We start from the raw sequence: 24752 nt of genomic DNA, 5'->3' as shown, positions 1-24752 counted from the left end.
CTTGGCAGGACCTGTATACAGTAGGCACTCCGGAAACAGCAGCTAGGAGTATTAGTATTAGTAATATTAGTATCAGACCACCACTTGATACAGGAACTGAGCCAGTTTAGACCAGAGGGTGCAGTTTGGCCCCATTGTCAGACCTCATCATGGCACAGTGAGGATTGATGAGACCCTCTCTGGATTTGGGCCTGTGCCTGGTTCAGACCACCCAGCAAGGGGCCGCCCCTTCCTCTGTTCCTACTTGACAAGTCTCCGGGAAGGACCCTGATTGACCTCTGGCACACGCCCACTCCGCTGGACCAGGGGTCCTTGGCCAGGCATCACTCTCACTACGGAGCTGGAGGGGAGAGTGATGGGACCCACTGCATAATGGTGTGTCTCCCCGGATCCAGCCCGAACAGGCCTTCTGCACACATTTGTCAAATGAATGAGTGACGTATCAATGAATCCAGACACAGGCCAGGAGGAAGGGCTGCCCTTGTTGCAGTGCAGGGGCGCCTGGCTTTCCCAGAGCACCTCTCATCTGCCTGTCCCACCCCCCATTTCCACTGTCTAGCCCCAGATCCTGGAGTCCAGATGTCCTGCTGTCTAGTGTAGCCTGAATGGGGTGGTTTCCTGCCTTTCTTGCGTGCAATGTCTTCTGAGTGAGAATTTCAGCGCCTGGTTTTCTGATTGCTTTCCCCACTGTGACATGTTACTATTACCACTTTTTTTTTTAAAGGTTTGTTTATTTATTTTAGAGAGAGCTCACAAGCTGGAGGGGCAGAGGAAAAGGGAGAGAGAGAGTCTGAAGCAGACTGTGCTGAGCAAAGAGCCTGACGTGGGGCTAGATCCCATGACCCTGAGATCCTGACCTGAGCTGAAACCAAGAGTCAGACTTTAACTGACTGAGCCACCCAGGCGCCCCTTTTACCTTTTTAGTATGAGCGTTGTTTGTACACCATATTAAATCAGGCTTTGGTGTGAGTGCTGGGTGTGGCCATAGGATGACTGCCCTGCCCAGCAGCTGCCCAGCTCCTCTCCTGTGCGGAGCACACAGCCCGGCTGCCTGGGGCCCTGTGGGGTTTGGAGCCAGGAGGCCACTCAGGCCCCAAGCCCACCACTCACTTGCTTGGGATGTTGGCAGGTGCTTCGCTTCTCTGAGCCTGCTTCCTCATCATGAAGTGGGCTTGCTGGGGAGGAGATGCAGATCGTTACCCTCTCAGCTTCACCTGGGGCAGACACCAAGTCTCTGCGAAGTCTGTTTCTTTTCTGTGCAGCTCACCTTGAGCCAACCAAAGCTCTGATCTCCTGGGCAGGGGCACATGCAGGGCTCCCCGCTCTGGCTATTTCTTGGTGCTCTCCTCTGTGGACTTGGTTCCTCAACTCCATGCCTTATAGGTGCCAGCTGACTGCCAGCCCCTCCCTTCTGTAGGTTATTTTATTGGGAAGAATGGCAGGCGTACTCCGTGCCTTTATCTGTTTCTTTTTCCTAATGCTACCTTCCAAGGAGCCTTCTTAAAGGCTCACTGATCCTCTGCAAGGTGCTGGGGAGTTCATCATTTGCAAGTTTAAAATAAAAGGGCTAAATTTAGAAAGTGTGGAGCTGGAATGAAAAGAAGTGTGGGCTGTGCCTTCCACCCACCTTCCCAGGGCTGAGTGCTTACCTTTACCCTCACCTATGAATCTGAGCACAGATCTGAAGACTCTGTGGGAGCAGAACGGTTTCATCTTGAGGTGCCAGCATGTGGCTGTGTATGCTTGCCAGGTGTGGCCAGGACTGTGTCGAGTGGGGTTGATGCTTGAAGCCCCCCGCTAGGTGGCCCCACCTCTCAACTGCTGCTTAGGAGACCTGCTGACCCTGAAGTCTGCTCCTTCCCTCTCCAGCCTAGCCTGCGGCCCTCCTGCACCGGGACCACCAACTGTCATGAGGAGGACTCCTGGGAATCTCATCAGTGTCCCTAGGCTCCAGAAAGGGAAACTGGCCCAAGGTCACATGGTCAGCGAGTGGCAAAGCGCAGCCCGGCACTGCCCTGGCTGGGGGTGGAGAAGTGTGCATGGATTGGTAGGAGGGTGGTTGATGTGCAGGTGGGGATGGGCCAGGGGATGGAGGAGGGAAGCCCACCCTATGGCCTGGCTGGCTACCTGGGTAGATGGAGCTAAGAAAGTAGAGGCAGAGGCCTCACCACAGCCCAGAAGTTTCCATGTAGCAGAACATCCCAGGACAGTTCCAGATGGAAACCAGTGGCCCCAGGCTAAACCCTCAGGCAGGCACATGGAAGCATTCATTGAGCCATTTCCGGAACTCATCTGTGCCTCTCCACAGGCTGTTTGTTCCCTTTGCCTGAACTGCCTGATGAACTCCTATTCATCCTTCAGCACCCAGCATGAGCCCCCTCTTGGAGACTTGCTTGCTTCCCCCTGGAGCAGCAGGGCCCTTCGCCTCTCTGGGTGGCCTTGAGACAGCATCCGCTTTCCCCCAGCTCTGAGCTCCTCATGGGCCACTGTCTCTATGGGCTGCACGGGGCTGGCATCAGCCGGCCCCCTCATCAAGAAGAGGAGGGAAGCACCGAGTCCTCACCCAAGGGGATTCTGAGGGAGTCACTGACCAGAGCCACTTGAACTCCTAAGCCGCAGTGTCCTGCTGAGCTGGTTTTGAGCCTGGGGAACTTGGGAAAACCAAGTTTTTCCAGCTCAGCCCCACAAGAAGTGGTTTGGGACTGCTTTACATAGCAGTCAAGGTGGTGTCAGCCTGACCCTGCTACTCCAGGTCCTGTGATGGAGCTCTAGACACCCCAACCTGCACTCCAGGTGGCCAGGTCAGCCCATCTGTAGGCCAGAGAAGTCATTGTCCCCACCGAGCCCTGAGCAGGGCCCTCTGGGAATGAGACCCTCTTAGAGCTCTGGCTGTGGCTGGTTTTGGGCTTTGTGAGGTCCGGAGGCCACCTGGGGGGTGGGGGTGCAGGTTCTGAGGTGATGATGTGGAGGCTAAAGCCCTGAATGTGAAAGGGCCCTCTCCCAGGCTGCAAAGCCCTCAGGGTCCCCAGCCCTGCTCCCCCGATTCCCTAGACCCCGAGGAGCTAGAGCCAGGAAGAGGCACCCCGCCCCCGTTCACAGAGCTGATGCGTGGGGCTGACGAGGCTCGGGTTCCCCTCTGGGAACACCTCTGAGTGTCTGCAGTGCCAGGGGCCACGTGTTTCTCCCTGCACCCTCCCGGTTGTTCCCCATCTCATTCGGGGTCTCTTCCTGTCTGCCCACGAGGAAACTGGGCCCCCAAAGGGGAGCTGACTCCCGCGCCTCTCACAGTTGCCTCTGGCTTGGGGAGACTGCTTCCTGGGGCACATCTCCCAGGGAAGGGGGGCCCTGGGCTCTCCTGCAGAGGCAGGACAAGTGCAGGGATGCCGGGAGCCATCGCTGATGCCCACCCTCCTTGGGGTCGCCTGGCAGGGGGCAGACCCTCCCTGGATTCACACGGAGCTGGGGGAGTCCGGGCACCTCAAGGCCTGCACCCAGACCCGGCTCGGCTCTAGCGGCAAGTGCCCAGGCCCTCGGAGGAAGCAGACGTAGAGCCCTGGGAAGAGTGGCCTCCACCCTAGGCCTTGCAGAACCACGTAGATGTTCAGAGACCTCGATGAGCGCGCACGTCCGAGATAACTGGGCCCACGAAGAAATGAGGCAGCAAGGGCAGGACCCGGCTGTGCCCGCGTGTTTCGGGAACTAAAAGGCAAGCTAGAAAAGCTCTCCAGGGAACGGGACACCGTTGGAGTGGCAGGGTGGGTTTGTGAGACCAACAACATCTAGGAACGGAACAATTAATGGGAAACTACAAGCCCAGTGGCTGTGTCTGGCGGCCCCGTGGGCAAAGCAGACAACTTGTGAAGTGGAAGGCGGATCTCGAGGGCTGTGAGCCCAAGTGCAGGAGACCCAGGAGGGGGTGCAGCTGCACAGACTTCCCTGGGCAGTCCCAGGAAGAGAGAGGACACGGCATTTAAGAAAGTTGAGAGTTTTCCAGAACTGATGAAATACAGCAATCCACAGATACAAGCCTCCCTGTGAATTCCCAGGAAGGATAAATGCACGAGCGAGCGAGCGGGAGAGGCCAGGGGGCGGTGCCAACAGCATCTCTGTGCGCGGGGAAGGGGGCACCCCGCTACCTCCCTCCCCAGTGAGAACACCCCTCAACATGGGGCAAAACAGACATTTCAGAGAAACGAGAGCTGCCCCGAAGGCAGGCCTCGGGACCCTCCAGGAGTCTGAGACCCGAGAAAGGGCAAAGGGGCAGAAATGTGTGGGGGAGAGGAAAGGAATGTCCTGGAAGGGGTGAGAAGAGCGCCCAGGGGTGGGGACAGGGGAAGCACTCGGATGCTGGCGGGAGGACACGGGGTGGCAGCCAGGGCCGCACGTCCCCGCGGTCGGAAGGAACAAGCCAGAGCCAGGTCCTTTCCACCGATGTCTTTTATTAATGAACGAAAGTACAGTACTAACTGGGACAGGGCATGCATCGCGGACGACGGGGAAGCAAGCCACAGAACCCGGGAGTCAGAGGGCCTCATTACGTGTGAGGTAGAGCGAGGTGGTGCCGGGGAGCGGGACACTGGGGGACGAGCACCGGCCCCACTCGGGACGACGGACCACGGGAGAGCTGGGGTGGTGTGTCGGCCACACGGCGAGAACAGTTTAAAAACATGTCACATCCCTCCACCCGTTCTAGTTCCCCTCTTCGTGGACAGAGCTTCGGGTTCCCTTGTCACCGGCTCACTGGGGTGTCTCCACGGGACGCCGTCCTTCCCCTCCCAGGGACAGGCCCCACTCGTCCTCCCCCGAAAAATAAAGGAGCTTTGTGTTGAAAACGCCAAGGCGGCCGTCCAGGGAGCTGGAGGCCAAGTGCGTTAAGAAAGACCCTTTTTCTCTATAAAAATAGTTTCACTTTATAAAAGGGGGGAATGCTCATCTCAGGTGGGGAAGGATGTCGGGAGTGAAAAACGTTCCACCGTGGGGGGCCTGGGGTGGACGAGACGGCGTGGGGGGCCTCCTCGGGCTCGCGGGGCGGGGGCGGGGGGCGGGCGTGGGGGGCGGGGGTGGCCCCGTGGCCGGTTCAGTTGAGCAAGGTTCCGTAGAGCTGGGCTTTCGTGAGGCTGTCCTTGCGGCTGAGCCCCGAGCCACCAGTCCGCGGGAAGGCCGGCTGGGGGCTGAGGCGGGCGGCGGGGTGCATCTCCGGGGACGCCTCCATGGAGCTGGGCTCCAGGGAGTCCCTGGAGCTGTGGGGGCTGTGCTCGGGCTCGGGGCTGCCGCCCGGCCCGCACAGCTGCACCCCGAGCCTCTCGGCGTCCCCCTGGCTGGGCGCGTAGCCGGGCAGCGGGTCGGCCGCGCGGCCGGGGCTCAGGCTCAGGTCGCCGCCGGCGCGGAGGAAGCGAGGCTCGGCCAGGTGGCCCTGCGAGAGGTCGTCCCCCTCGGAGAAGCTGTCGGCCTTGTAGCTGGCGTAGAGGGGGCTGGCGCGGCCCTCGGCCTTCTTGCCGGGGCTGCTGCCGCCGCTGCCGTAGTAGCGTTCCGAGAAGCTGCAGGGCGACGCGCGGCCCGCGGCGGGGGCCGGGTACGAGTAGGCGCCCACGTCCTCCACGCTCAGCGGCCGCCACTGGCCGCGCGCGTCCTCCCCGGGGAGCCGGGCCGACCCCGGCTTGGCCCGCAGGCTCCACAGGTTTGGGGGCATCAGGGCCTGCCGCGGGCCCGGGGACGCGGGGAAGCGGAAGGGCTCGGCCGGGTACGGGGACACGGTCCGCGCGAAGCCCGGCGCCACCTCGGCCTCGAGCGGGGCCGCCACGCCGGCCGCGGCCTTGGCGAAGCGCGGGCTGCCCTCGTAGGCGGCGGCGGCGGCGGCGGCGGGCGGCTTGCGGTCGAAGAGCTCGTCGCGGCTGTTCAGGTAGATGGCCTGCTGCGACGCGGTGAGCGTGCTGGCCTGGGCGTGCTCCTTCTCCTCCGACGTGGCGCTGAAGCTCGAGTAGGAGCTGGACGTGGGCAGGGAGGCCGCGTAGCCCGGGAAGGCCTCGTGCCGGAAGCCCGCGGGGAAGGCGGCCGCCTCGGCCTCCTCCTCGTCCTCGGCCGCGCTGTCGGTGGAGTTCTGGGCCCGCAGGAAGCCCACGTCGCTCACGGGCGCGTCCACGCTGGGCCGCCGGGAGCGCCGCCGCTCCTCGGGGCAGTAGAGGGCCGTGTCGCTGCAGTAGATGTCGCCCTTGTAGGGGGGCCGCGGGCCCTGCTTCTCCACCCCGTCCCGAAAGGCCAGGTCGCGGGCCGAGGCGTCCGACAGGCGCGAGGACAGGCTGCTGGGGTCGGGCTTCTCCAGCACCTTGGCGATGACGCAGGTGGGGACGCTGTCGGCATAGGCCGGGTGGCAGAGCGGGGAGGGCAGGCTGCAGCCGTGCTTCTCCATGTGCAGGCTCACGCGCTCCTGGAAGTCAGAGGGCAGCTGCAACGGGGCAGGAGTGAGGAGGGGAGGGCGGGACAGGGTAGCGTCAGCCCGGCACCTGCGGCTGTGCCCGTGGCCGACACGTGTGCAGACGGAGGGAGGGGGACCGCCCAGGGCCTCTCGAATGGCACCGCTAGAGCCGGCTCCTGGAACCGTGTGTCACAAGCTCCTGAGATTCCCCGAGGGCCCCCAGTCACCCCCATCTCCCCGGCCCCCCACAGCTGGGCTCTGAAGAGCCCCGAGGGTGGCACCAGGGGCTGACCTGGCCCCTCTTGGGGCTGCAGGCCCCTCGTTTCCTCCCACCCAGGGGCTTACTTGCTCTCCCAGCCCCAGGTCTGTCGGTGGCACCCCTGCCGGGTCACGAGGCCTGGGTGCTCCTGAACAAGACAGACTCAGATGCAACACGGATTGACGACACGAGCGCCTGGCGCCTCGTGGGATGTCCCGCGACTGTTTGATCTATTTTGACTGTTGCCGGCATGGCCCAGGCCCAGGGGAGAGGGAATATGGACCCCCCAGGCCTGGGTGGGGGCAGCCGGCAGGGGTGGGGGTCCACAGGCCAGTGTGGCTTTGGCATCAGGGAGCCCTGATCTCTGAAATGGGCACAGCCATTGTGCCCAACCGAACCACGGGGTTTCTGTGAGGCTCACCCGGGCCCCTCTGCCCCGTCAGCGCTCAGCGGGTAGGGGGCCTGGAGCAGCCCCCAGAGAAAAGCACGGGGACCGGCAGGCTGTCGCCGCTGGGTGAGGAGGTGTGCGTGGGGGGGTGGCCCCTGCACCGTAGTCAGAAAGCAGGGCAGGGTACTTGCAGGAGGGAGGAGGGCCGTGACTCGGGCTCTCCAGCACCTTCCCTTGGGGGGGCCTGTGGGCAAGGAGTCCAGGCAGGCCTGGGGGCGAGGCTGGCCCGGCTGGGGGTGCTCGCGTTACCTCGGACACCTTATGGACCCTGCCGTAGGTCTGGCTGCACTGAAGGAGCTGCGCCGCTAGATTGCAGTCCTTCCTGTAGAGCTCCTGGAAGACAAGACAAGGCGTTTGGGGCAGGCTCGCCCCTTGCCACGGTCCTTACCACGGTCCCTGACACCCGAGGCCCAGTGGCCAACACAGACCAGGTGGGGGGACAGCTGTGCAGCTGGCAGGGCCTCACGCCCTTGCCTGCAGAACGGGGGCCTCCGTGCTGACCTGGAGCTGCTGGTGCATGGGGAGGTGGGGGCAGCGGCGGAAGGAGGGACTCCGGGGGCCCCCGAACCCCCAGGCACGGAGACCACGCAGGGAAGCGTGTCGGCACAACAGGTGACAGGGAACGTGCCCACAGCCCCTGCCTCCCCGCGTCTCAGACTTGCTCCACGCATCCCCGCTGCTCAAGTGTGCTCTGCTTATGGGGGTGGCTGCAGGGCGGGGTGAGGGTCAGGGTGAGGTGGGGCAGGTGGCCTGTGTGACCCAAGGTCCGGGCAGGGACTGGCTCAGCGTCCTGAGCTGAAAACAGATGCAAACAGTAGGACTCGAGGGCATTTGGTTTCATCTTTGGAAAATCTCTGTTGCATGTGCCTGTGGTTGGGCCTTGCACTCCCGCCCCCACCCGGGATCCTTGGCAGGGAGGGCGCTAGGGTGTACCGCGGGACCCCAAGAGCTCAACCAGGATCGGGCATCCTGCAGCTCAGGCAGGCTGTGGGAGGCAGGGGCACCTCTGACCCCTACCCCACTCCTGGAGGCTCCCCCACCTCCACCTTCTGTGCTGAGGCTGGTGCCCCCAACTTGGGGTGCAAAGTGGAGAGACACTGGGTCCCCAGCCTCCTCGGTGTCTCCTGAGGCCACGGGAAGGGCACGGTTGGCTGAGAACCGAGAACTGGCCCCCCTGAGGCCCCAGGCCGGCTGCCCCCGGCGTCAGAGGGCTGTGAGCACTGCCTGGCCGGCCCAGGTCTGCCAGCGCGTCCCGGGTCACTCAGGTTCCCTGCGCCCTGTGCGGCCTGTGCTGGGGCCTATCCATCTGATCTCTGCCCTAAACTCCAGCCCCGCTCTCCCCCTGATGGCCTGCCATCTCGGGCTTCTCCCCTCCGGGCTCTGAACCCTGCAGTTGGGGGGGGCCCTTCTCTTCCCCCACACCCCACATCCACAATCTCGGCTAATGTCCTGGGTTCCACCTTCGACACAGAACCAGAACCTGAGCCCTGCTCCCCACTCCACAGGCGGCATCCTGGCCGAGCCACTGTCCTAGCCTGGATCGCAGCCACTGCCACCTCCTGGAGCCTCCCGCTGCGGCTTGTCCCTGCAGTCTGTTCTCGGTGAGCCCAGAAAACTGTTAGGTCCAGTCACGTTACTCCTCTGTTCAAGAACCTTTGGTGGCTCCGTACTTCACTCACAATAAAACCCAGGTTCCTGGGACGCCGGGTGGCTCAGCGGTTGGGCATCTGCCTTCGGCCCAGGGCATGATCCCAGGGTCCCAGGATCGAGTCCCACATCGGGCTCCCTGCAGGGAGCCTGCTTCTCCCTCTGCCTGTGTCTCTGCCTCTCTCTGTGTCTCTCAGGAATAAATAAAATCTTAAAAAAAAAATAAATAAATAAAACAAAAGCCAGATTCGTAGAGCAGCCTGCACAGCATGGCCTCCTGTTCTCTTTCTGACCTCAGACCCTGGGCTGCTTGCTGCCCCCAGGACTCCCCTGGCCCCTCTGTTGGCCTTGCAGACCCTCCTCTGCCACTCCGGTGCCTTCCGCCCACAGGAAGGCTTTTCCACCCGGGGCCAGCTCTCTGGCCCCTTCCAGAAGGACCCGAACGACTCCCCAGCACTGTCTGCTGGGTGTCTCTCCCAGGCGCGTGAAGCACTTCTAGCACGTGGCGCGGCCTGCCCATCCACCGTGTTTACTGCTTCCCCGCTCAGGCGTCCGCTCCACGTGGGCAGGGGTTTTCTGCCCGTGTCATTCACACCATGTTCTCACAGCCCAGGAGGGCCTGGCAAGAAGCAGCCGCCGTGAGTGAACGTGCGGTCAGCCGTCGGGAGCGTGGCGCGCGGCTGGGCCTGTCTCGTGGGCCCTTGGAAGCAGGGCAGCCACGCGGCCCTGAGCCCCACCGGGGCCAGCGGGGGCAGGAGTCCCGAGTGAGCATGCTCGAGCCGTTTCCTTCCAGCACAGTCCTCCCAGATGCCCTCGGCAGCGTATCTCCGGTGAGGCGGCCCCGTCCTCCCACCTTGCCCGTGCCAGCCCCCGAAGCCTGGAAGCCCCCCGGGTCACAGGTGCAACACTCACATTGTCCTCCGACAGCTTGTCGATGGTCACCTTGGCCTCCAGCAGGTGGCTATTGAGGGCAACGATCTCGTGGCTCAGCGCTCGCTTCTCTTCTTCATAGTGCTGGCCCTGGGGCGGGGGTGGAGGGTGTGGGAAGGGGCCGCTGGGGGTCGGCCCCACAGGCCCCCGGGTGCCCTCTTGTAGTGATGAGGTTTCGCGAGACCAAGGAAGGTGGGAGTTAGGGCACTGACCACAGGTTCAAATCCACCTGTGCTCCAGCACCGACGAGCCAGACGGCCTTGGGCGGGTGTCACTGCCTCCCTGGGCCTGTTGCTCACCCGCGCCCCCCGCGCCCCCGACGGCGACGGCCTGCCCCCGGAGTGCCCGCTCCGCACCGGCCGGTCCCTGCCCGCACCTCTTCCTTAAGCCTGTCCTCTTGCAGCCTCCAGCTGAGCTCAGAAAGCCCAGGGTCGCCCGTCTCTGCTCTGGCAGCAGGTGCTCGACACCCACTGGTGATTTTCAGAAACAAAGCGAGCCCATAACCAAACGAGGACCAGGGGGCACCTCGTATCGGCCCCTCCCTGACGCCAGCCCATTCGAGACCAGGAGGCCAGCGCCACCGCCACCATCCCTCTCGTCCAAACTGAGGTCTCGACAGCCTGATCGACTTAAAAAACAGGCGGCACGGCTGAGGCCTCGTGCAGATGGTGTGAGGGTCGCCCGGAGGGTCTCTGCCCGCGCCGGGGTCAGGGCAGCACCATCTCCCCCATTCTTCACCCAAAGCCGGGGGGGGGGCCCGTGAGAGGCACAGCTGGGCTCAGACATCCTTCCGGCTCAACCCAGGGCCTGAACTCAGGCCTCTGTCCCACCAGGTCTGGGTCCCCAGCCCAGGTCCTCCCTCCCACAGCCCCCTCGCACCTCCAGGTCCGGTGATTACACCATGCCCTGGAGGCTCACGGGGCAGCTCGGAGCCCTCAGACTTCCCGGTCCTGACACCCCCGGCTCACAGCAGGAGGGGGGGAACTGGCCCAGCCCCTGGTGGGGTGCACAGGCCGGGAAGCCAAGCCTGTCACCAGCTCCTGCACAGTGCACAGGCAAGAGATGACAGCCCGGCTGGTGGCTCACCACCGGGGTTCCCGGCTGGGGGTGCTGGGGCGGGGCCGGCCCTCACCATGCGGTACAGCTTGTCTTCCAGCTCCTGGTTGATCCTCTGCAGCGCCATGTAGTTGCTCTGAATCCTGGAACAACGGGGTCGCTGCTGGGCCAGGCCTGACCCCGCCGTGGCCCCCACGGCCACAGAGCCCACGAGCAGGGCTCGGCTGGACACAGCCCCCTGCCCCTGCCCCCAGCCCACCCACTGGTGCCACCCTGGCCTACTTGCTCCTCTGCTTGCAGCAAGAAGCTAACTTGTAGAGGCCTTTCGTGGGCCAGGGTCGAGGACCCCCTGGAGATGAAAAGGGAAGGCCTGTACTCACAAGCGGCTCTGTCCGGTCCTTGCTCAAAGCCAGCTTACTCACATTTAAACACGGTTCTTGCAAGCCTGGCTAAGGGGGTTTATATTCAACAGCAGGTTAGCAGGGCAGAGACTTAGAACTGGCCACGCAGTGGGCCCTAGGCTGAGTGCTGGGGACACATGGTGGGTAAAACATGCTCCCCCACCCCCACCCTGCAACCCTAGAAGAAGGGGGAAGGTGGAAGCAGGTGTTGGGTGGGCGTCGGGTGCCATATTTCTACTACTGCCGTGTACTGTGATGGTGGAAGGGGATTTGGGACAGTGTCCATCCTCTTGACAACCTGTGTCCCTGTGTGCCCACTGGTACTGGGGAAACAGCCTCAAAGTGCTTAAAGCAGAGAGTGGCAGAGGCGACACCTTCACTGAGTTCTGACTGCATGGCCTAAGCCTGGTTCCCAGGCAACTAGATGGGGGAGGGGGCCCGTGAGGGGCAGACAAACAGCCCTCCTGGCAAATCCCGTCTGGGGCCAGCACCAGCCCGCGCACTATAAATGTTCAAAATAAACCGGGCCAATGGCAAACTTTGCATTCAGTTGCTGCCTTCCTCAAGGCTGCAAAGCGTGCAGCACGTTTTAGGACAATATCTTAGATACGCCGAACGATCTTAGGAAAGTTTGGTTTGCAAGGGAGTGAGTAGTCGGGTCCGGCACACCTTGCCCACCACTCCACTTGCTGCCACGCTGCTCAAGGGGACGGTCCCTACACACTAGTTCCTCTGCAGGGCTAAGCCGTGGCTTTTCCTATCAGGCTCAGGGGACGGCGGCTGGGGACCTGGTGGGCCCGGAGGGGTCTGGAGATGGCTGCATGTGTGTCCCGGTGCTGTCCCCCCAAGACCAGAGGAGAGGAACGAACAGAGGATAGAGGGGTGCCTGGAAGAGCCTGTCGTGGCAGCAGCCAGACGCAGGGTCAGGTTCTGACTCTGCAAGAGGAGCTCGTCCCCCCCCCCCCCCGGCCGGACCCCGCCTCCCCGGGGAGGCCGGTCCTCGGCTCAGGGGGAGGCAGGGCCCCCCTGGAGGCAGGCCCCGCCCCGGCCCGCCCCCCGGCCCGCCCCCGCCCGTACCTGCGCAGCTTCTCGGTGACCTTCTCGAGCTCCTCCTGCGCGCGCCGCAGCTCGATCTCCAGGTAGTGGCGCGTGGAGTCGAACTCGGTCTCGAGCTTCTCGAGCTTGTGCGTGGTGTAGGACAGCCGCTTGCGCAGCTCGCCCTTCTGCTCCTGCAGCGCGCTGCAACGACACGCGGCGGCGGGCCGGGCCGCGGCGCTGAGCGCGGGAAGGCAGCCCGAGCGGGCCAGCCGCGCCCTGGGTGCGCCCCGACGCCCGGCCCGGGCGCGCGCACCCGACACCCCCGCCGGCGCCCGGCCCCGGGCACGCAGAGGGCGCGGCCCGCGGGTCCCCCTGCCGCCCGCGGCGCCCGCCTCCTGGAAACCCCTGCGCAGGCCCTGGCGGCGGTGGGGACGGGGACGGCTGAAGGCACCCTGGCCTCGGGGCCTCCGGAGGGCGCGGCTGGCGGGGGTGGGGGCCCGGCGGGGGAGCCGAGGTCCAGCAGCCGCGGGGCGGGGCCGCTCGGCCCCCCAGGCCTCCCCTCCCCCGGTCGGCTGTGCCAGGGGCCGCGGCTGCACACGGCTCGGGAGGGTGCACAGCCCGGGCCTGCTCACGTCCCGCCTCCCCCAGGAAGCCTTCCGGGGCCTCAGCCCCAGCTCTGGAGGCTCCGTCTCCCCACAGACCGTGGGCCCCTCTACAGGCGGGGATGCTGCGCCCCCGGCCCCAGGAAACGAGACCCAGGACAATGGCCCGCGGCGGCGGGAGGCAGGAGGGGCAAGCGCGGTGGCCGGGAACTCCCCGGGGGGCCACAGCCCCCTGTGGGGGCCACGGGCACCAGGGCAGGCGGGGGCGCCCCTGAACACACGCACCCTTGAGGCGCCGCGCCCGGCTGCTGGCCCAAGGCCTCACCCCTGACCGTGGCGCCAGCAGGCTGGGTCCCCGCAGGCGGGGGCTGTGCGGGTGGGTGCCCGGCACCTGGCACGTCTGCAGGGTGCCAGGCTCGCGTGGAGCCAACATTCCAGCTCTGTTCAGCGCACTCCCCCCAGCAGCCCCTGGGCTGCAGTGACAGCCTGGCGTCCGGGGTGGCGGGGCCTCTGCGGGCGGGCACACAGCCTTGCTGCGGGGCTGCCCTGGGTCGCCGGGCTGCCCACTATCCATTCCGGCCTTGGCTTCCCCCTGGAAAGAGGGGACTGCCCCCACCTTGCCCTGTGGACACAAAGCCCCGACTCGGAGAAAAATTCTGCCCAGAGAGGTGCCCCGGTCCCCCGGGGCGGGGGGGGGGTGGCAAGTGAGCCCACCTTTTGCCGGAATTCACGGACGCCCCCAGGGGGGACGGTCTGCAGCCAATGCCCTTTGGAATGGTAATTTCTGGTGAGTTTGCTGTGACCAGGGAGGAGGGAGTACACAGTGCCCGCCCCAGACTGGCGCATGGGAGTGGGAGGGGAGTCCCCGGGTGTCACGCTGAAAACCTGGCGACAGGCAGGGCTGGGAGTCTGCCCAGGTGTGGTGTGGGACCCTGGGCAGGAGCCCGTGTTCTCAGCACCTCCGAGGCCCACACCAGAGTGAGGGGACCGGGGCAGGCAGTCTCCTGCAGTCTCCGGCCCGGTGTGGAAGCCACTCGTGTGTTCCCACGGGCGCACACCCAGCAGATCTCAATGAAACATTCCTGGATTCCTGCCCAGGCCTACATCTTTTTAAATAAATAAAAATTAAAAAGTTGCCTACGTTTTGAGAACCTTAGAGAAGGGGGGGGCAGGCTCCCCCCAGGGTCAGTCCCCAGGGAGGACGCAGAGCGTTCATCCAGGAGAGCCCTGCAGCAGTGGCCACGGCTGCCCACGCAGGTCTGGCTGCCTCCTCCAGGCAGCATGCCTGACTGCCCCACCCTGCAGCTACAGACCCACCCAGATGGTCCTCGGCCCCCAGCCTTTCTCCCCCGTGGGGGCTGCAGGTCCACACACAGCCCTCGGTCACAAGGCACAGGTGGGGTCTGTACCCTCGGGAAGAGGTGAGAGCATCGTCCATCCACTGGCGTGGCCACCCAGAGCCAGTGACCTTCCCTCCCAGACCATGAGCAGCCACCTGCAACCACAGCGCGCACCCTGCCACCATGCAGACCGCCCACTCCTGATGTGACCAGCCACGCGTCCCCCCAGACCAGACCACCTTTCCTGCCCCCCGCCCTGCAGCAGCCAGTAGGGCCAGCGCGGCCCCCGCCCGGTCGAGCCTTCCGTCTGGAGGGAGACCCACGCGAACACGGAACAGGTTCCGTGGTGGGACAAGCGCACGGCAGGGCTGGGAGGTGGGCACCTGGTCAAGGCCTCCTGCTGCCCCGGCAACCGCTGCAGCGAGCTGGGGCCTTCTGGACCTACCAGAGGCACCCACAGCACCCCGGCCCCTGGCTCCCCCCCACCCCAGCCCTCCGTCACAGCGGATGCCCAGGCCGGCGGCCGGAGCCCACCACAGCCCCCCATCCCCGCCTGCACACCCCTCGGCCTTGCCCAGGCCCATCAGGGCGCTGTTTGCACGGCCCCTCCCTCCCCTCACATCTCGGGTTGAATTTCGCCCCCCCGGCCACACATGGGCCCCCCACCCCACCTGCTTGCATCTCCAGTCCACTCCCCCCGCGTCCAGCCACCCGCCGGCCCCTCTGCCAATGGCCCATGGCACACTCCGTGTGTTCAAGGCTAACCCCTCCCTGGCCTCTGTCTCCCCCACCCCCGACAAGGGACAGCTACCCTCGGTCCCCAGTCAGACTCCGGGAGGCCATGGGGCCTCCTTGCCCCTTGTTCCCTCACAGCCGGTCACCAAGTCCCAGAGATCAGCCACTCAGAAGCTCTGGACATCCCTCCCCAACCTGGTCCAGGAGGGTCCCGGGCTGGGCATCGTGGGGTCCGCGGTCACCTGGGTGGTACCCCCTCCTCCCCTCCCGGGGCATCGACCTGAGCCCTGCCTGGCCTCCGCCTCAGTGTCCCCGTCCGTGAAATGGGGACGTGTGCGCCCACACGGGAGCCCGCGCTGGGGGCTCATCAGAACCACTGAGAGGCGATGCCAGGGGCAAGTACCACGTGGCCAAGGGCCTTCCAGGCTATGGGAATCCCAGGGGGCGGCTCGCGGCCGGGGCCTCGGCTTCCCCCATCGGAGCGACGAGTGTGCTGGGGAGGCCCTGGCCTCTGCAAACAGCCCCTCGACAGATGCACGGGGAGGGTGCGGAAGCCCTCCGTGCCCAGACCAGCCGTGCCGCGCCCTCCGGGGAGGGGTCAGGGTGCGAGCTCAGGACGCCCTTCTCAGACTGTCGCCCCTGAAGTCACCTTCACTTTGACCTGTGTCTTGGTGAACTAAATGAGGATGTGCACCTACCCTGGCGGGGCGTGTGTGGGTGACAGGGTGTTTTCCGGTTCCTCCCTGGCCCCTGGAAGCCCCCAGAAGTGCTTTCCCGCCTCACGGAGAACGATGAGCTCATGAGCGCGGGCCCCTCCGGGGTGCGATCCCCTCCCCTCCGGCCTTCCACCAGGAGCCCCTCCTGGACACTCTGGGGCGGGCGCGGGAGCCCGAGGATGGAGCCTGGGCTAGGGCTGGGGGTGCGGGCCGTGGGGGCTTGAGAGCCTTGCCTCTGAGACGGATGGCACGAGGACGTGTGGCAGGGATGTGCTGGTGGCCCAACACCCTTCCCCATCTGGCTCGAGTGAGTGGACGCACACACGGGAGGGATGTCTGGGGACAGACGCAGAGACACCAGGTGGGGAAGTGGGGAGACACCAGGTGTGTTACCTGTCCCAGAGCGAGGGCGAGGACCTGGCCAGTCGGCCCTGCAGGATGCGGGGCTGCCCGAGGCACGAGGGCACCCAGGGGCTGCGCAGCCTGTGGGCGAAGAGGACAGAGCCGCTCAGCACGGGGGCGCGGGCCGCGCAGGGCCGCCGTGGGCACGGACACAGAGGTGTGGAGCCCGCCCCCACACTGGGCAGTGGATCCCCGGGTCATCAGCAAGGTGTCAGAGTGCAGGAACCAGAGGGGGGACCCTGGCCTGTGCACCTGCCAGCCCTGGCTGGAGCCTGGCGGTGGCACTGCGTCCCACCAGCGGCAGGGGCCCTGCCGGCAGGTCTCAGCCTCAGAGAAGAGTCACGGGGGTAGGGTCCCCACAGCAGGACCCCGTGGCCGGAGACCCCCAGGGGGCACGGGGCGTGGAGGGACAGTGTGACGTCAGGCCCCACCTGTGCTGGGAGGCTGTGAAGGGCTCGTGCGTCTAGATAGGGGAGGGGGTCCTGGGGGCTGAGGGACCTGGCAAAGGCTAGGGGTCCCGGGCAGGGCCCACTTCACCCTCCCGGGGACCCCTTCTCACGCTGGGGCCCCTTGTGTCTGTGGCCGGGCTGTGGGTGGGCCGGAGGGGAGCAGAATCGGCTGAATGGATGCGGGAGGGAACCCAGGTGTGCCCTGCCCTTCTTTGGTGCCACCCAGCTGCGGACACCAGGAAACGCCCCCCCACCCCCCGCAGTGTGTCCAGGACGCCCCGCTGGCCTCGCCGGCCCCAGAGCCAAAGCCTGATGAGAGGACGCAGCCCCCGCAATGGGCTTCCAAACAACGCTCAGAGACGCGGCCTCTGATGGAGCCGCCTAATCCCACTCAAAAATAGCTGTGGACGGACGGCCACAAAACGCAAGGCAGCGAAAGGATGCTGTGGTGGTGGGTGGTGGGTTCCGGGTAATTTGAAATTTTTCTTCTGTACTTTCCTAGATTTGTCATATTGCCTATAGTGATGAAAAAGCAGGGGGGGGGATGTATTAAGGATCAAGTTTTGCACACAACCCCCCAGAAAATGACCTTACGGGCTGACTTGCCGGCTGAGCTGGGAGCGGGGGGTGGGGGCTGTGGCCCGGGCTCCGCGCTGTATGCGGTCACCACTCCCGCGAGCCCCCGTTTTCCCATCCGTGAGATGGGCTGCCCTTGGCCCCGGGTCCCCGAGCCCGGGCGCGGTGGGAAGGGCACTGGCTGGGCCTCCGGGTGGACGGGTCGCCCCAGAGACCACCCTCGGCCAACGACCCCCACGCTGCCGAGTGAGCGGAGCAGGGGCAGGACGGGCCGGGCTCCAAACCCCAGGCCTGTGGGGTCCCCCCCACCCCCGGCCCGCAGCCAGTCCTCACTCCAGAGGGCCCCCCCACGGAGGGGGGGCTGGGGCTCCTGGCAGGCGCGTTTCCAGAAGAGGAGGGGGAGGCTGGGGCCCAGGGAAGGGGCAGGGCTGGCGCCTGTGGTCACACGCAGGGCATTTTCTGCCGACGACCCACTCCTGTCCTGACACAAATTCTGATTCCCAGCCTGAGGCTGGGGGTGCCCCCGTCCCAGAGATGAGAGAACGAGAGTCCGGAGAGGCTAAGCGACTGTCCCAAGATCACACAGCTAGTCTGGGATGAGGATGGGGTGAGATCCAGACGTGCTGGCGCCTCCTGGGGCCGCCACCCCTCCCGGGACGCCGTGGGAAGGGGGTCAGGGAGCAGGGAGGGCCACCCCCGCCCATGGGCCTGCCGAGGTGCTGGAGCGGGGAGACAGCGGAGGAGGGATTCAGGGCCTCTCCCTCGGCTCCGCTGGCCGGCCGCCGGCTGTCAGCATGGCCTCGGCCCCGGGGATGACCACGCGGTGTCACCCCTAGCTGGGCACGTAAGGCTGCCTTCCCGCCCTTGCTGGCAGAAGGGCCTGGCGGCTGCTGGGCAGACAGATGGATGGACGGTTGGCCCAGCCCATGTGTCCTGAGCCCCGGGCCTTGGTGATCCCGGGCTCCCCTCGGGGACGCGGTGCCCCGTGTGTCTGGACATGGGCCTGGGAGGCACCCGGGGCCCTAGTGGGGCAGCTGGGGGGCAGGGTGACAGGGGATGTCTGAGCGCCCCCCAGGGACTAGGCTGGAGCCCCGCCAGGCCAGCCGCCAGGGCCTGGGGGCCCGAGGACGTGGAGGTGAAGGGCGCTTCTCCTTCCCATCTCCCCCTTCAGGCGGGTGCGGACGGCACCTGTGTGGCCACCTGGGGCTGCCGTGACCTAGCCGGGGGCCGAGGGGGAGCCACGCAGCCACACCTGAGCCCCGCACACCAGGCCCCCTCCCCACTCCCTGCGGGAAAGGACCACGGCCTCTGCATCCCTGTCTCGTCCCCCAAGTGCGGCCGCACTCACACCGGCCCCCCAGGCAGCTGTCCGTGCTGTCCCCTCTTCTGGGAACATCCTCACCTCCTTCTCTGAGTCCCCAGAACCTCTTTTTTCTCGCGAGGCTCTGTTCAAATGCCACCTCCTCCAGGAAGCCTTTCTTGGTTCCTCCTGGCTGAAATTTCCCTCCGTCTCCAAACCTCTCCTCATCAGACCTCGGCTGCCTCCTGGTGCCCTTCCTACGTCACTCAGGGCCACCGGGGCCGCGTGCCCTCTGTCACCCTGATGTCCGTGGCACCGCGTGCCACGCTGGACACGGGGAGGGAGGCACGTGGGCTCCGGGAGCCCTGGGGTGCCAGGAGAGAAGCCTTCCCTGCTGCGCAGTGTGGACAGGGTCACTGGGTCAGGTGCACCCCGGCGGGGTGGGCGGGAGAGTGTGCAGCGGCGACGAGGCGGGGCGCCTTGGTGGAAGGAGTCCCAGGGCCCCTGTGTCCCTGCGCCCCAGCCCCCCAGGACGGCCGTCCCCTGGGCTGGGAGTGCTCAGGCCCCACCCAACAGTCATGCTCCAGCAGCGCCAAACTGCTTGTCATTGCTCACATGCTGCAGGCAGCTTCTCGTCTTGGTGACTTTGTCCCCGTGTCCCCTCTGCCAGGATCGCACTCCCTCCCTCCTGCCCTGGGTTAACTCCTCCGCACCCGGGGCCTGGTGGCGGCGGGGACCCCGACACCCCAGCTGGCCCCCAGGGGGGCGGGACCAGCTGCTGCGCGCAGGGCCTGGCCTTACAGGGGCTGAGTGGGCTCCCCGAGCGTCCCGGGCCAGGGCGCCCCCCGCGTCCCCATCCCTCCCCACCCGGCAGCCGGGCGCACGTCGGGGAAGGCCAGCCACAGCACCCGCTCAAAATGCCCCCACATCTGTCCGTCCGGAGCCCCTGGTCCCCGGGACCACCACGGCCCTGCCCCTGCCGGTGTGGTTCCCTCCTCCCCCTGGCCATCAGGCTTCCTCCACCCCAGGGCCTTGGTCCCTGCTGCCCCCTGGCCAGGGCCAATCTCCCCGGCTCTCTCCAGGCACCTGCCTGCCCCCCCCCCCAGCCCCGGGCTCCTCATCCCGGGGACCCGGCTGCGACTCCGTGGACCAGCCTCCCATAGTCTCCTGCCATCCTTGGTGCCCCCAGCCCCGGGCACAGCTGTGTGAAACCCTCAGGGGGGCCCGCGCGGACCCTCCATGGCAGGAGCCACAGACAGTCCCCTCAGGACCTCGGTGTCCCCCTCCCGCCTCTGAGACCGTCATGTGCGCAGCCTGTGTCCATGTCCAGCGGCCACCACTCTCCTGCCTGGCACAGAACAGCCTTCCCTCTGTCCCTCTCGCCCTCGACGGCCGCCTGGCTGGCGCCCCCCACTGTCCTCTCGGGGAGCCCGCCCTGGCTGCCTCTCCCCAGGGGCAGGTGGGCATCGATGCTCCCCCGACAGCTCCAGAGCTTTCCGAGCGCCCACCCTGCCCCGGTGCACGCGGACACCTGCCCATCGAGTGTCAGATGGCCTCAGAGTGGAGGTGTGCACCACACCCATTGTACAGACGGGGAAACTGGGACTCAGGGCAACCAAGGGGCGGGGCACCCCTGAGGTCGCATGGCCCTGCGGGGTTCCATGCCAACCGCTCTTCCCTGGACGCTGAGACGAGATTTTAATGCAAACTGCACCGCTCTGTGGCCGCCGTCGCACCTCGTCCCCCGCAGCGTGCTCACGACTGGGCGCAGCAGGCTCCCTGTGAGGGCGGCCTGTGGCCCTGGTGGAGGCGGGGACGGGAGCCCAAGACGTGAGGCCACCCGAGCAGGGCCCAGGGCAGACGGGGTGCTGGGAGCCCCCACAGGGCAGGCCACCCCGTTTCCCGTTGGGTCTGGGGAGAAGAGCTCGGGCCCCGCGGGCACTCAGATGTCAGCTGACCCTGGCAGCACCCGTGCAGAGATGGGGACCCGAGGCCCGGCTGTCACTGCGGCCACCAGGTCCCGGGAAGGTGGTGCGCAAGCGTGCAGGCGCGTGTGTGCCAGTGCGTGTGCACGGGGCAGGGGGCTGTCACGGCGCTGACCCGGGGCCCACAGCCTGGAGAGGTCTCCAGCTCCAGCTGGGACGTGGAGGGACTCCTCGAACCCAACGCCTGCCAGGCCCTGCTCTCTCCTGACCCCAGGACTGAGGTCACCGTGGGACGGTGGCTCCTGCCCTCCCCATGGCCCCAGTGCTGTGGCTGTCCCGCTGCTCCCTCCTGCTTGACCCGCCTCACCTCATCATCGGGTGGCTGCAGCCCTGCTCCTGCCCTCCCACCCCTGCGGCCCAGTGAGCCCTTGGGGGCTGGGCAGGCCCCGGGCAAGTGGACAGAGCAGCTGCAAGGAGAGGGAGCTCGCCCCCTCCTGCTCAGCTCATCCCTTCCCGGCTCTTTGGTTCACACTAGTCACCTCCTCCAGGAAGCCCCCCTAGACCTCCCGCTGGGTCAGAAGCCCTCTTGGCTCCCTGGTCCCGGTCTTACAATGCAGGGGGTGCCATGTGGGAGCAGCAGCTGCGTCTGCTCCTCCTCCTCAGGGTCGCACAGGCTGGTGGCCACGTGCTAGAGATGCCCATGGCTTCAGGACAGCACAGTGGCCCTGAGCTCCCAGCTGTCCTTTCAGGAAAGGCCCATCGTGGGGGGGGCCTGAGGACTCTGCCCCCAAAGAGGAACAGAGATAAACAGCAGGGCTCTGGTGGGGGCAGAGCTGGCCACCAGCCCCGAGTCCCCTCAGTACCCCCTCTCCACAGGTCACTGCTGTCCATGCTGGTCCCAACAGACCTGGGTTACAGAGAAAGACCTCGGCCGTCAGTGGCCGCGTGACCTGAGGTGTCACCTTTGAGTCCAGCCAAACCCAGGCTTCCCGATGCCCAGTGTACAGCTGTCGACCCCTTCCAGCCACAGAGGCCTCTGGACAGATGCTGTGTTGGCCTCCGGAGGCCGGCTGGCAGAGGGGACCGTCAGGGGCACAGAGCACGGGTCCCCAGCACATGGCTCGCACATGGACATGCGTGACTAGCCCTTGCTCCAACCATGACGGAGTGGGGGGGGATGCTGTGGAGGGCTTGCGCTCCCAGGACAGAGGGGAGGACCCGGCCCAGCTCCCACACGCACAGGGACGCCTCACTTGCCTTCACCGAGGCCAGCTCCATTCAGTGATCCCACTTCTGACACCCGGTTCTCGCCGCCAGGACACCCCTCCATCCGCCCCCCACCCACCTTGTCCCCGTGCACCACTCGCCACATCCCCTCCCCGTCTCTCCCTTCAAGGTCGGCCCCCTCCCCGTGGACACCAGGAAATCACAGAGCTGCGCGACGGGCCTCACTTTCTGCTCAACTGATGAAGTGACCCGGAATCCTATCACCTCCACCCCCAGCCCCACTCCCAGCCGATGACCTCGCTTCCTTCTCCCCTGCGGAAATGAAGCCGCCCCAAGGGAACTTCCACAGATGTCAGCAGCAGGTGTACCCACCTACCAGCATCTGCCCCGACACCCGGCACGCCCGCCTGTTACTACACACAACCCGCCAGGCAGCCCTCCGCCCACTCCAGGCCTGGCGCAGCTCCTCTCGCCTCGCTCCTGAGCCACCCATCGCTCCCTCTCTTCTAGATCATTCTCTCCTGGGCAGAGGGAGAGTTACGTCTCCTGCACTGAGAACAACCTTCTCTTGACCCTCTGGGTACTGTCACATTCTCTGCTCCATGGGAACACTCTCTGTCCTCACTCCCAGGTGAGCCAGGACCGCTGTGCACCTGGCTCGGGCCTGTCTGTCCTCACTCCCAGGTGTGCCAAGACCGGTGTGCACCTGGCTTGGGCCTATCTGTTCTCACTCCCAGGTGTGCCAAGATTGGTATGCACCTGGCTCAGGCCTGTCTGTCCTCACTCCCAGGTGTACCAGGACCGGCATGCACCTGACTCTGGCCTGTCCCTTCTCAGAGCTCAGTGACCTGCGTGCTCAGCAGCCATGGGCACAGCTGAGCCCTCCTCCTCCCACTAGCACCTCTTCTCAGAGGTCCGGAGGTGAGGACGTCCTGGCCTGGCAGGGGCACGCTGTGGCCCGAGGACGGGCTGACCTGAGCCCAGGCCCGGGGGAAGGGTGGACTAGGCACTGGCCGGGATGCGGAGATCCGGAGGCAGAAGGCTCTGAGAGCAGGCCCAGTGTGTGGTCCTCAGGGCAGCAGAGTGGGGGACCGGCGGTGGGCTTGGGCTTGGGGCTGTCCCTGGGTGGGGAGCCAGCAAGGGGAGCCCTAAGGAGGCCGCCTCCGGAGGGGTGGGAATCCACACGGTGGGAAGCCCCCCATACACCCCTGCCCGGTGCCCCGTTCCCCAGCACCGGGCTCAGCCGGCCTGGGCTCTAGGGGGGCCTGGAAGGCGGGCTGCACACACCTGGGCCCAGGCCCCTCCCCTGCCCCAGGCCACACGCCCCCACCCGGAGTAAGCCTGACAGCTGGATGGAAGGGCCGCGGAGCTGCTCTGACCCTGTAGGCGACGAGGGGCGCCCCGTTAACCCCCCAGCACCAGCCGCCGGCCCCAGAGACAGTGAGCCGGTGCCTCGGGTGGGCACTCTGGGATCGGGTCCTGACTGCCCCGCGAGGACCCCACGCAGGCCTCACTAAGTCCACCCCGCCGGCCGCTCCCGCTGCTGACAGCCGCGCACAGTAAGTGGGTGGGCGGAGGGCCCGGCTTCTGGAATTCTGGGGCTCGGGAAGGTTATCAGAGCTCTGGGGGGTTTATCAGTGACCCCGCGCCACGGGGGGCGTGGGCAGCCGCCCCAAGGCTGCGCTGCCTCGACGCCCCACTGCGCTGGGCCCCTGGCCGGCCGCCCTGAAGCTGCACCTCCCCTCCGCACCCCTGCTCCTCTCCAGGCCCACAGGAGACAGGTCCCAGGGGGCAAACCCGTTAGCCCTGGGCGGGAAGGAGCCGCCTTTCTGGGCTCCGGGTTCCCATGTGTAATCAAAGCCCACTTGTGACCACTGTGGCCTCCTAGAAACTTCTCCCCGAGATCACGGGCAGTCCTCAGTCCCCCGGTGAGACCCACTGTGTGCCACCCGCGTGTCCTCACCGAACCATCACCTCCCCGGGCGCCGGGCGCTGCCCCTCGGCACACAAAGGAGCCGTGGCCGGGGGCGAGGCCTGTGTCAGGGCCAGCGGCCTAGTGGTGGCCACCAGGATGGCCTCCTCTCGCCAGGGCGACCCCTCCAAATGTCACCGCAGGTCCCCCAGCCCTGGCCCTCACCCCCTCCCGCCAGGACGGCGCACACAGAGGCACAACGCCTGCCCCTGTCAGCCACGAGGGGCGTGGGAAGGGGGGCCGAGGACCCCAGGACACCGGGCCCCACGTCCTGCTGCCGTCACCCGACACCCATCTTGTCTTCACCATTGCAGGGAGCGGCGACTCCGTCAAGACGGACGCCCCGCCGCTGCCCCAGTGCGAGCTCCCTGACCGGCCCCCCGGCCCCACCGCAGGGACAGGAGAGAAGCTACTGTCAGAGGGGCCGGTAGTTAACAGCCAGAGCGTGAAGCACGTGCCGAGGTCCATGGGAACAGCGTCACCCTCGAAACAACCTTCTAATGTAGGCGCTACTGTTCCTGTGCCCACTTTACAGATGCAGAACTGAGAATCAGAGCGGTTCAGAAGCTCGCCCAAGGCCACACAGCCAGTAAGTGACAGAGCTGGGATTCAAACCCAGGTGAATCTACCTTCCTAACCACATACTTCATCAGGGAGGCTTTGCAGAGGAGTAGGGACTCAGATGTGCTGTGAGGACAGGAGACTTTGAAGGGCAGGGCAAGGGAAGAGGGACAGTCTCTACAGAGGGTCTCTACAGTCTCTACAGAGGGTCTCTTTGCAGTGCCTTGAATCCCAAAGGGAGAGCTCAAAATGAGGTAGTCACTCACACCATAGTAAGAATTAGCCCATAGACTTCCTCCTCTAGGGTCAGGTTTACAAGTGGGACGGAAAGCCTTGGGGGCCCCACTTAAGGAGGTCCCTGCACAGAGCCTGCTCGGTAGGGTAGAGGAGACAAGAGGTGGAGAGTAGGCGGTCTGGAGGGAAGGGACCAGAAACCCCAACAGCAATCCTGGACACATCAGATGGATCTCAGCAGGTGGACAGTCCCCAGGAAACCTCTCCTTGAGTTGGCAGGTTCAAGACCACGATGCCAGCCGGTCCTTCATCCCTCGGAGCACCTACTGCATGCCCGTCCTGCCCAGGGAATGGTGATGCCCTCCAGGGCGGGCCTGCCCAGAGCAGGTGTGCAGCAGGGCCACCCCAGGCCGGGGGTGAGATGGCGGCTTGTGCGTCCCCAAACCTGCCCTCCCCCTGCAGCTCTCCCATCTCAGGTGACAGCGACTCCACCCTTTGCTCAGGCCCAACACCCAGGAGTTG

General features: G+C 65.8%; 1 protein-coding gene across 5 annotated transcripts in view; it reads right to left on the bottom strand.

Annotated features, from left to right (window-relative positions):
- Positions 1 to 4376: 4376 nt before the first annotated feature.
- BEGAIN (brain enriched guanylate kinase associated) overlaps positions 4377 to 24752 on the bottom strand; it is a 45142-nt gene continuing 24766 nt past the window's right edge. For 2 of the 5 annotated variants that reach the window (XM_055304022.1, XM_055304023.1), the window contains exons 3-7: positions 12231 to 12392; positions 10829 to 10895; positions 9679 to 9786; positions 7369 to 7452; positions 4378 to 6442 (exon numbers count right to left, since the gene is read on the bottom strand). In XM_055304022.1, the coding sequence (XP_055159997.1) occupies positions 5078 to 6442; positions 7369 to 7452; positions 9679 to 9786; positions 10829 to 10895; positions 12231 to 12392 (1786 nt within the window). In that variant the 3' untranslated portion in view covers positions 4378 to 5077. Of the gene's footprint in view, positions 6443 to 7368; positions 7453 to 9678; positions 9787 to 10828; positions 10896 to 11132; positions 11202 to 12230; positions 12393 to 15977; positions 16068 to 24752 lie in introns of those variants that run through there. The other 3 variants (XM_055304021.1, XM_055304020.1, XM_055304024.1) reach the window with 3 other exon arrangements.

The sequence above is a fragment of the Nyctereutes procyonoides genome, unplaced genomic scaffold (assembly GCF_905146905.1).
Source record: "Nyctereutes procyonoides isolate TBG_1078 unplaced genomic scaffold, NYPRO_anot_genome, whole genome shotgun sequence".
NCBI lineage: Eukaryota > Metazoa > Chordata > Mammalia > Carnivora > Canidae > Nyctereutes > Nyctereutes procyonoides.
This window is presented reverse-complemented; position numbering and strand designations above follow the sequence as displayed.